This window comes from Branchiostoma floridae, chromosome 7 (genome assembly GCF_000003815.2).
Source record: "Branchiostoma floridae strain S238N-H82 chromosome 7, Bfl_VNyyK, whole genome shotgun sequence".
In the NCBI taxonomy this organism is placed as follows: domain Eukaryota; kingdom Metazoa; phylum Chordata; class Leptocardii; order Amphioxiformes; family Branchiostomatidae; genus Branchiostoma; species Branchiostoma floridae.
The window spans coordinates 17,796,183-17,807,423 of record NC_049985.1 but is presented as its reverse complement, the minus strand read 5'-3'; the positions used below and the strand labels follow the sequence as shown (position 1 = coordinate 17,807,423).

Below are 11,241 nucleotides of genomic sequence, written 5' to 3'. Positions count from 1 at the left end.
GACCTGACAGAACAATTAAAAAAATGATCTTTGATAGCATCGCCCTGAAGGCTGTTTACCTTTTTCAGCAATGTGATTCATAAATTCAGTGTAATCTGTCTCGACCTATGTAAAGGCTTACATAGGCTATAGCAAGTAACTTATGACTTTATTCATTATGAGTTATATTGAGGTTTCTTTTAATGTGCATGAAGTAAATGTAAAAATTCATTTCGTGTCTGGACACGCTCTACACACCCATTGCCGCATTGCCTGCTGCAGGACGTGTTTCAAATTTTAGACACCAAACGGGCAAGTGGCATCATGCCGGCACAGAAGCCACCGCCCGAGGCGTCCGACAGAAAAGGTAAAAGATTTTCTCAGCATTTGGTGTGAGTACCTGTACAGAAAATGCAGGTACAGGTCCAGAGGATTAGGCCCAGATCAGGATCTGAACCTGGACCTGACTGCCCGCGAAAACCTGCGTCCTCAGCTCGTCTCTGGGGACTGTAGACTTCGGGGCGGACTGAAAGTGGTCATATTGAGACCAGGTTTGACTGTGGAAATTTGGTTGAAATTAACTACAAACACTACTTCGATCTCATTATTCTATTGGAGCCCTGAAACGTGTAAAGGTCTGTTTGTATAATACAATCATTTTGTAAGGGCGCGGTCGCCAAATTTACGGACCGGTGAAACAAGGAAGAAAGACGTTTTTGTACCGGTACACCGTTACAGTACCCACCCCTGCTTAGCACAATACAGTCGAAGATAAATTGCACTTCATTGTAGATTGTACCATGTATGTTTCTGATTCAAAAGCATCAGAATATCGTATCTAGTTTCGTACATAAAAATTACATTTCGCCACTTTTGACTTATGAGGAATCTATCTTCAGACAGCTTGTCCATAACGGTTGTTAAAACTCTTCACAACCATTTATTTTTAACGGCACGAGAATAAGTCAAATATGCATATATGCTAGACTCGTTACGGCACCAACTTGTTTATTCATTTCATCTCAAGACAGGTGGGCGACCCCTACAGCTTTTGAAAGTTGATATGTAAATGAGACACACCATACATATTAACAAGACAAAACGCGTTACATTCAGTCAACGTTGAGGCTCCCGTAGACAACATACAGTAGATCACATGAAAATCAAGTCGTCGGGAACAAAATCAGCCTCTAATACTCAAAACCATTAACGCTGAAAGTTCAAAACCAAAAAAAAAAGATTAGATGATGGAATGGAGGTCAGACGTAAAAATGTTACATGAGCTTTATGCGATAAGACAGCTTTAAAATGCCGTAGAGTTGCTACGTACCATAGTTACTTGTAAATAATTGTAAACACGTCTTTTACGCACAGATATTATTTTCAAAATCAGACATAGCTTTCTAAATATCGCCCACTTGTCTGAGGCACTGTTTTCTGTTTCCCGGCCATGGGATGGTTGTTAGAGATTTCGGTTGGCAAAATAACACATCATCGATGGGCAAAAACACTGGATGCTGTTTTTTCAACCGAAAGATCTGCTTGGAGATTACTGGTCAGTCCTCTTCACCTATCTGACTCAATAGCTCTGGACACTCTGAACGGGGCCAGATAACATTAAGACACCCTGAGCAGAGGAATACGGTCAGATAACATGAAGAGGACGGAGCGTTTCAGTGAGAGTTATTGATATGCAGATGAGTTTACAAACTATATTTTCTGCAGGCGCCACGCACACCCGGGAAGACTGGCGGTCGCTTGCGGACGAAGGTGCAAATGTAAACAACGCCATGTACTACTCCTCGATAGAAGGTATAGCATTGCTTTATCACAGTTAGATATAAACAACGCTATGTACTATTCGTCGATAGAAGGTATAGCATTGCTCTACCCCAGTTAGATACAAACAACGCCATGTACTACTCCTCGATAGAAGGTACAGCATAGCTCTATCCCAGTTAAATGTAAACAACGCCATGTACTACGCCTCGATAGAAGGTACAACATTGCTCTATCCCAGTTAGATATAAACAACGCCATGTACTACTCGTCGATAGAAGGTACAGCATTGCTCTATCACAGTTAAATATAAACAACGCTATTTACTACGCCTCGATAGAAGGTACAGCATTGCTCTATCACAGTTAAATATAAACAACGCTATTTACTACGCCTCGATAGAAGGTACAGCATTGCTCGATCCCAGTTAAATATAAACAACGCCATGTACTATTCGTCGATAGAAGGTATAGCATTGCTCGATCCCAGTTAAATATAAACAACGCTATCTACTACGCTTCGATAGAAGGTACATCCCAGCTGCTCTATTCAAGTTAAGAACAATGTCGCATTTCGGAAGTCTTGTGACTAACCATTGAGGGTGACATCAAATTAAGGGTATTCTTGGAAGAGTCGCGGTTGTAATGGATTGCGTGATCGTTACTATCTTTTTACTTATTAGTATATTACTAAATTTAGTTAATTTCTGTCATGTTCATGCCTTACAGTGGGGGGCCTTTATTTTCACCTTAATGACAGTGCAGATAATGTTTTGAGTCCGAGTGCTTGTGTGTTTCCGATGCTGAAACGCGAGAACCTCTTGATAGATTGTGATGTGGGTTGGTGTTGCAAACGTTTGTTTGGCTTCTGGGTTTGTGAACTTGGCACTGATGCAGTATCCATGGGTTTTGTACTTGATTTGTCCAACTTAATTGCAACATTGTATCAAAGACTTGTATTAGCCCTTATTATCATGTTAATTAGGATCTATTTTGTACTCCGTGTAATAGTCGATACCATACATTGTACCATGTATAATTGTCGTGCAATAAAATTCTGTCCTGGACAAGCTTTTTATTTTCTTGTAGACGTTAGACATGGATTTAAGGAACAAGTGTAGATTTTGGCTCATTTGGTTTTATGTAATTAGCTTGTTCTTTCATATTATTGTCTTTATTGTTTTGTATTGTTTTGTCTCTATTTCATGCAAGACTTGTACATTGTTTCAAATTTGCAATAGATAACTTCAAAATGCATTTCATGTCAAACAGAAACCTATAATCCAAGCACTAAAAACAAGACCAATTGGTCGAGCTGGTGCAAGACCATCTGGCTGACCGTTGGTGGGCTGGTTGTAGCAGTCATTGCTATCGTACTGCCTTTCGTTATAGGTCAGTTTTTGTCATTGGTACTTTCAACTTTCCTTCTAGTTTATTTGCTGTCTCCCCTCATACGCTTTCCTTATGGAATCCAGTTCAGAGACAATAAGAATTTTTTGATAGAAGTCAATTTTGCCTGAATCACATTGTTAACATAGCAAGCTTAGTTTTCCTTCTCGTTTTTCCATAGTCAACATGACCGTGCTTTCTGAAGAGATCCAAAAGCTTACCGTGCGAATGACGGAGATGGAACGTAAGTAGTTTGTCCTACCATCACAAAGACTACAAATCTCAAACCTTGACTTTCCTACTGAGTTGTGGTTGTCTTTCGTCTAACATCTTTTATTTCAGGCAATGATTTTAGAGGACCCAAAGGGCCAGCAAGCCTCGGGCTCCCCGGCCCCCCCGGGCCTCCTGGACCTCCGGGAGCGAAAGGACCCCAAGGGCCGGCTACTCGTGGCCCCCCTGGGGAAAGAGGGCCCATGGGCCCAGCTGGTGCAAAGGGAGAACTTGGGCCAGCTTGTCCTGCCCTTGGGTGTGCCGGACCTCCAGGGATGACGGACGCGCAGAAGGAAGGTTAGGGCTATATTCCTCCAACCTTTGCCAACTTTCAATGGTTACATGATATTTTATATAGTCAAGACCCTCTTGTCTGCACCAACCATCTCGAACATTTCTTACCAATCATTTGCTGCATATTTCAGTGACTGACGTAGAGAAAAAGTCATGCTTTTAAATATCAGAGTTACCAACCTAGGATAGATGTCTTTCTCAGAACTATCGTAGAGTGGAATTTGTTATCAACAAAGTTTTAACACAATAGGGACAACTTGTCTGGATAGTTTTAAAGAACACTTGTAGATAGATGTCGAAAAGTTAGGTGTGACGGGTCGTTAAGTGTAGTGCCTTGCCTGCGAAGGGCCGAAGGGCGGTCATGCCGGCTATGCAGATACAGATATAGATTGTTGAGACAAGATTTTACTGTATATTATACATAATGATGCTGTAAACGAACCTTCTTCAGTATCCTGCCCCGATGATTACTCGGATGGAGGGAATGGGATCTGCTACAAGCTGTTCCAATCCAGTGTGACCTTCAGCGAAGCGGCTGAAACCTGCAGACGGTCCGGCGGCACCCTGGCCATGCCCCGAGACGCTGCATCCTACCACGCCCTGCAGAATCCCCCATTCTGGCGTGTACTGACAGCTGAGGGCATCAATATCTACAAACACTGGATCGGCCTTGGCGATCAGCGCAGCGAGAGGCGCTATGAGTGGATGGACGGAGCTCCTATGGGGAGCGGTCCGTGGAGCCCTGGGGAGCCGAATGATAAAAGCGGTGATGAAGATTGTGTCGAATCTGAAGTGACACTTGGATCGACCAACTGGGCTTCTTTGAACGACGTACCATGCTCCAAACGCCGACCCTTCATATGCCAGTTCATCCCAGGTATGTTAGAGTCTTACATGTCGAGTTCTAAATGCTGTGGAAACTGGTAATGATGGGAATGATTGGCAGGGACACTGGGCTTGCCATTGATTGAAAACAACCTATTCAGTGACTAATTCATTCTTTCATTCATCCTTCAGAAGTTCTTATTATACAAATTGTAGGCTATCTCCCATGGCTCATCATTCACTCTATGTAGCCAATGGTTACTGTTCTAGCCAGCCATGGAGTCTCATAGCTATAGACACTAAGTTTCGCGTAGACTAACATTTCTAACATTTCAAACGAATTTACTTTCGAACGTTTGGAGTGACATCCGTCACTATAGCATGCTCTGTCAAGTCACACCCACCCAGACGAGAAGACTGATGGACGTAAACCTCTATCAAGTTGTAGATGCTGAATTGCCTTTCAAGTAGAACATTACAAACGATTATGGTGAAATGTCTATGACATGGGTTTTAGCAGGTCCTGGCAAAACGTTTCCCTTAATATTTTACGTATCTGCGTCTGTCCCAATTTGCTATTGGAGACCTAACGTACGATGAATGCCACCGGACAATTCAACACTTTTTTTATAAATCCATTACATCAGAAATGATGTAACGTAAAACACCCGAAAATAGTTTCATCAGGTTGGTAGAATATAGGGTAAAGGAGAGTTCTTTTTACACAACCAGTAGATGTTTCTCAAAGAGACATCGAAACGTAAGCAATATTTGAGAGCAATCAAACACAAGCAATGTAAGTACCTTCTGGTTGTGTAAAAAGAATTTGCCTATATCCTATCAGCTTTACTTTCGCCATTGAATCTGCCCAGCACGAGTTGATGGCAATCTTGTTCATTCTTCCACAGGACCTACCAAGCCGACTGGCTGATGGCGGACCGCCACTGCTGAACGGTTCCCTGACCATCCTCAGTAAGGCCTTGTCGGTTAGACATCCGCTGTGAATCCCAAAACGGATGAGGGCTTTACAGTGTGGGTCTTTTGTTTTTACTTCAATAGCTGTGTAGATTCTTCCTTTTTATGTTTCCGTGTCATCCATATGATCAAATGAACATGACCTAAAACGTAAACAAAACCAGGTACATGGGTCAATGACGGGACTCAGTAAGCAAGCTGGTTACTTCACGTTCTGTTGAGTTTTGCTGAGGTAGAATCTGGTTAAGACAAAGTGATGAGAGGAAGACGACACCACCATAGAGAAGCAATTTAAGAGCAAAAGATGCATTTCTAAACAATGTCAATGAACACTCAAACTAGTCATGTATTATTTTAGACTTTAAGGGATGTGAATTGCAGCCAAGGAATCTAGTGATAAAGAATTAAACTTTACTTGTCTATCAAGTATTAGTTTTTAAATGGTATTCTAAGAGCGTTTGTGAAAGTTAGTCATTCAGGGAACCTATGTAGTGTTCTGGTATTCTTAGAGCTACAGTCTGAGCTGACTCTAGTCTGCAATGCTAACACTGGCTGTCACTGTTGAGCCTCAGTACAGCACAACACCTACTGAGGTAATGGCGGGACTAAGTAAGCAAGATTGTGTCTTCATGTTGTAAAGGGTTTTGTTGGGGACTGAATCTGTATCAAAGAGATTAGTGGGCGACGATCCCACCACAGAGAAGCAATTCAATAACAAATGATGTATCCAGAAAGTGTAAATCTACTCTTGTACACATGTAGTATTTCAAGAGATTTAGAAATGTGACCTGAAATTAATGTAATGAAAGAAGAACCCCATCGTAACCATAGCCGTAACCAAGCAATTTAGCAGTAAGATGTATGTAAACAGCACGGATTATGTAATTAACTTAAGAAATTTGACTTGAGTAGATCATTCATACGTGCTTGTGTAACTCTTTTATAACCAAGACAGCAGCATGTTTGGAGCTTAAGATGAAAGGGCAAAACAGTTGAGAATAAAATCATTTTAATGTTCTTATCTATTTGTGGATTACAAATATGTACACAATTGCATATAAAGTAATAGCCAGTGTTTATGACAATCTATGATAAAAGTCTCAATTTTGTAATGAAATCAAATCAAAAGTCTCAATTTAGTCTTGAAAACAAGACATAATAAGGCTAATTTAATGTAGAAATGTTAACAAATATCAGATGGAGGTTTATGAATAAAGACGTGATCAGTCTAATGAAGGTGTGATCGTGCGATTTTCGTTCTGGTTCTTAGAGAGTCAATTGTTCTTTACCGTTGACATTGATTAAGTGCAGCCTTTCCGTCACACGGCAGCTAAATTTTGTTCTCGAGCAACTCTACAAGGCTTGATAGTCAAATGGAATAGCCGTTAGCTCAAAATGCGGGGAGATTGGTGGTTTATGTGCAGCAAATTTCATACTGAAAATAGCTTGGACTTCTACCCTCCGTTATTGCGAGAAGACTGAATTCGTTTTCATAGAACCGTCAGGGAATGGAGTCACCCCTCCCAGAACATGCAGTAAAAGCCAAGACATTACAGGCATCAAAACATGCCCTCAGAAACGTGAAGTTCCTAATTACAGCCACGGGGACTCACAGTGAGTAGCGCCCCAAGGGGAAACTATAAGCCCACAAATCATAATGGGCTTTCCGAAAGAAAAACAATACAGAAATACAAAACTCTCCAGGTCCCAATGTCCCATACATTAGTGTGTCGGAAAAGGAACGTTTATTGCTCCGTCCAAAAAATTATACCTAGATCCTGCAGTGCTAGTGAAATGTTCGTGTTCAATCATACTGATACTTTCGACGCCAGATGGCGTAAACAGTGCCATTCCTTTGTACATAGGCTTTTCAATTTAACTAATACCATTATACAGTCCGTACTTAAGTCCGACTCTTTTTACCAGAATTCATTTTTCACCAATCTCTGGCGCCGCCTCTACACATAGCCATAATGTTGTCAGTTTGTCTTAAAATGTTGTACATATTCTATGTTTTTCATGTTTGTCCCTATGTCATCTGGGCCTGTGAGAACCTGAAATAAACAAGTAATATAAAATATGAGTTTGAACACCACATGGACGATGCCATCATAATCCTTTACTGCACCTTCCAAGAGCCGCTCTTCAATTGGTTGATTTCTGGTCGATTGTTGTTCTTTCCAGCACCTACGTGTCACCCTCGACGTCAGCATCAGACAATCAACACGCCCATGTAAGTAAGACTAATCAAACATTGTTTTCACCACGCCGTTTGGTAACGGCCACTCCGAGTTCCAATCTGAGGGGCACAGCTGCAAGATGAAGACTGAGGACAGTCCTTTGTGACCTTCTTACCAGGATAGTGGCAACAGAAGATATTCTGACCAGATTGAGAGGTAAGTTTGGAGAAACCTAAGGTAAGTACATTTTCAGATCACCTGATAAAGAGGAGTTGATTATGCCCCAATGAAGGCGGCTGGAAGTTGCCAAAACGTCGTGGAGAAAAAAATCATGGCTGTTTGTAACATCATTAACATTACTTCCAAAAAAGCTATCAAATGAGAGGAACCATTCATAGGGTCGAATTCTTGACCATTAGTAAGGGCATTTTGTGCGAATTTCCACTTTTTATTTAAAAATGTGAACAGGGCATGATACCGACTAGCCCTCGTAACCCGATGGTCTCCAACTGTATCATTCACACCACTTTGATTCCTTTTGATTTGTTTCGATATTTCTGGGTAGAAGCATGCCTATATCTATCTATCTATCTATTGTCAAATTTCATGATCGAAATATCAACACTTAATAATGACTACTAGCCAGTTTCTTATTTACAACTATTTCACCCGCCCACTCCGTTATCATCTTGCAACAATCTCAGAACCAAGGAATTACATTGATTTGGCCTATAAATATTCTTATATGCTTTTAATGGCGTCATAAAAATGTTAGTGAAAGCAAAACGAGTAAGCAACCTCCGTGTTTAACATTAATATTCAAGCAGCCAGCTTCAGACAATAAACATCACCATATCAGTAAGACTAATCTGTTTTAGTCACGGCTAGTGAAGCACTCATTCTGCATGCACAACAACAACCTCGTGTAACAAATGCTGATATTGCTTTTTGTGTTGCATCTCTCGTCTGAACTCTGACCTCACGTGACCTCCAGGCCCGGTTTGGGGCATCCTTGCTCATCGATAAACAGCCCTTACGTTAGTATTCAAACGCACAGCTTCAGCTTCAGACATCCAACGGGAACAATGGTACAAGCACATCAGTAACACCAATCTAACTTAGCAAGGACGTGAATCAATCTGTGTTGGTAAACTACATTATGACACAAACTAAACTTCATTTTAAGCTAGATAAAGTTTAGTTTGTGCCAGAACACTTATCTAAGGCACTCCATTTTGGAACAGGTAATGAAGTAAGCATCATAGCGCGCTCTCTTTCAAATGTTGATATTGTTTGGTTGTTTGTTGGTTTGTCAACTCCTTTAGCTGCCGCATGTAGATGGAACAGCTCCTCTTCCAGGAGAAACAATTGCAAACAGAAAACATGGACAGCATAACATAATGTAGCAGCAACATAGTTATGAGTACTAACAATAAATTCGCATGTGCAAACACAATGGTAGTTAGACTATAATTTTGGTTGTATGATAATAATGATAATTCTGTTAGTTGTCCAATATAGTTTACCACCATTACCTTTTGCTTTTTAGGCTAACTTTTAGGCGATAACTATAATCATATATAACGGTAGTAAAGCGTTAGTCATCACTTTATGTACATGTATCACTTTGCATTTTCGGTTTTGTTTTTGGAGGTGTGTTTCTGGGTTAGCAACTCAAGAAGCAATGGACGCATTGCCATGAAGTATGATTTGTGGATCGTAGGTCATACCCTCTCAAATTAATAAATACACGATATTCAATGACAATGAAAAACTGTAAAAGAAAGGTTGCCTTCAATGTGACTAATAACTCCCACAATTAAAGCAACGATATTGATACAAAGAGCATTGTTGCACAAGCAAACAGTGTTGCAGATTTGAAACTGTCCACTTATTGTAAGTTTTGCTCAGCTAAGCGGGCACCATGGGAAGAAAGCTGCGACACCTGCTGATGTTCCTTCTCATCATCCTGAAGGAGCCCAACATGCCGGAAGCCGGCTGCAGCTGCGCACCGTCATCAAACTGTAAATGAAATCAAACTGTATAGTCATGTTGATTGTTTTGAACCTTGGAAGATTAGCCCATAAGGGCTAAAAGGTTTTCTAATGAAAATTAAATAATTTCTTTTAAATGATAGCTCTTAGCACACTGTACATGTGGAGTGAGGGTCTAAAGCTGTGTGACATTCTAAACATTTAAGTTGCTTTCCTATGTTTTACTTCTTATCATTATTGTTTACTATGTAGCTGATTTTCGACTAGGTTTTGTAGCAGACACTACCGATTGGGCAGTGTAGTTATAATGATATTGTATGAATAAAGGGACTCTTTTTACACAACCATTGATTTATTCATACCGACGTTTTGGTGACCGTCTGTCACCTTCTTCAGGGCAATTCTGACTGGTTCACATTGTACTGCAGGACATGTGTCGCTGCTCACAGTTCAGATGCGGTCACAGAACGTAAAGTATTTACATATGTACAGTCAGTTTTATGGAATTATTTACAATGCGGTCCCAAACGCAAAAGCGTGTAAAACATCCATACATAACAGTTGTCAATTAACAGTGAAAGGATCGTCTACTTCTTAAGAATACCGTCCCACACATGACTGAGTCTGTACCCCCCCCCCCTCTGTTCATGACTGAAGTAGATTTTCTGATCCAAACAGCCTCCTTTATTCAGCGGTTGCATCTATTGTCCCCCCCTGTCTATTACCTTGGCCACATCCCAGTCTATGTCCCAGTCAGAATTGCCCTGAAGAAGGTGACAGACGGTCACCGAAACGTCGGTATGAATAAATCAATGGTTGTGTAAAAAGAGTCTCTTTATTCAGTGACGTACCAACCTGATGAAACTTTTCACGGATATAGTGATATTGTTGGTGAGTTTTGTGGATATACTGTAGAGCGTAAATATATATATATATATATATATATATATATATATATATATATATATATATCAGTAGCAAGTCAGTAACATTTCATTACATTACTGTACAGTGCGGTAAGTTACAACACGGAACAAAGTTCTGGAAGTCCATCTTCACCGTTCCTTGTCTGGTCTGGATAACTCTGGTGGTCATAGCGAGAGAACTCTTTACGATCCTAGCAACGGAACTATTTAGGATCATGGAAGAATTACTATTGAGATCATAGCAACAGGGCTCTTCAGGATCCTGGGAAAATCTGTTAGACTCGGCTCATAGCAACATTCCTCAAAATCATTGCAAATGAACTCTTTACATTCTTTACGATCATAGCATCAAAACTCTTTAATATTTAGATTTATGTTATAGAGAAAAAACCCTGGCTTCAAATAGCAGCACAGAATGACCACTCCCCCTCCCGCTAAGGACGGACAAAAGGACTGATTTGGACTCTTAGAGACAGGATTAACAACTGTTACAATATTTTCCTTTATCGCTCTTTTATTCAATTTTTGCACGTGTGTGCTACATGACTTAGAGTAGCTGTGGTCATTTGAATAATTATTCAAATGGGTTTGAGGAATTCTAGCGGTGTCTTTATGCAAGCTACTTGAAAAT

At 40.6% G+C, this 11,241-nt stretch overlaps 1 protein-coding gene across 1 annotated transcript; it reads left to right on the top strand.

The window, feature by feature from the left end:
* Positions 1–303: 303 nt before the first annotated feature.
* Positions 304–5,466, top strand: LOC118420115 (collectin-12-like). Its single transcript, XM_035826817.1, has 6 exons — positions 304–346; positions 1,705–1,791; positions 3,328–3,390; positions 3,489–3,713; positions 4,162–4,587; positions 5,444–5,466. Exons 1-6 carry the CDS (start codon positions 304–306, stop codon positions 5,464–5,466), a joined length of 867 nt encoding a protein of 288 aa, XP_035682710.1.
* Positions 5,467–11,241: the final 5,775 nt, after the last annotated feature.

What these genes read in the sequence shown, in the direction of transcription:
- LOC118420115 (XM_035826817.1), top strand. Translation starts at nt 304, where the DNA reads ATGCCGGCACAGAAGCCACCGCCCGAGGCGTCCGACAGAAAAG. An exon ending in GCGAATGACGGAGATGGAAC is followed by an intron (nt 3,391 to 3,488) that starts GTAAGTAGTTTG and finishes CTTTTATTTCAG; the next exon opens with GCAATGATTTTAGAGGACCC. An exon ending in GACGGACGCGCAGAAGGAAG is followed by an intron (nt 3,714 to 4,161) that starts GTTAGGGCTATA and finishes AACCTTCTTCAG; the next exon opens with TATCCTGCCCCGATGATTAC.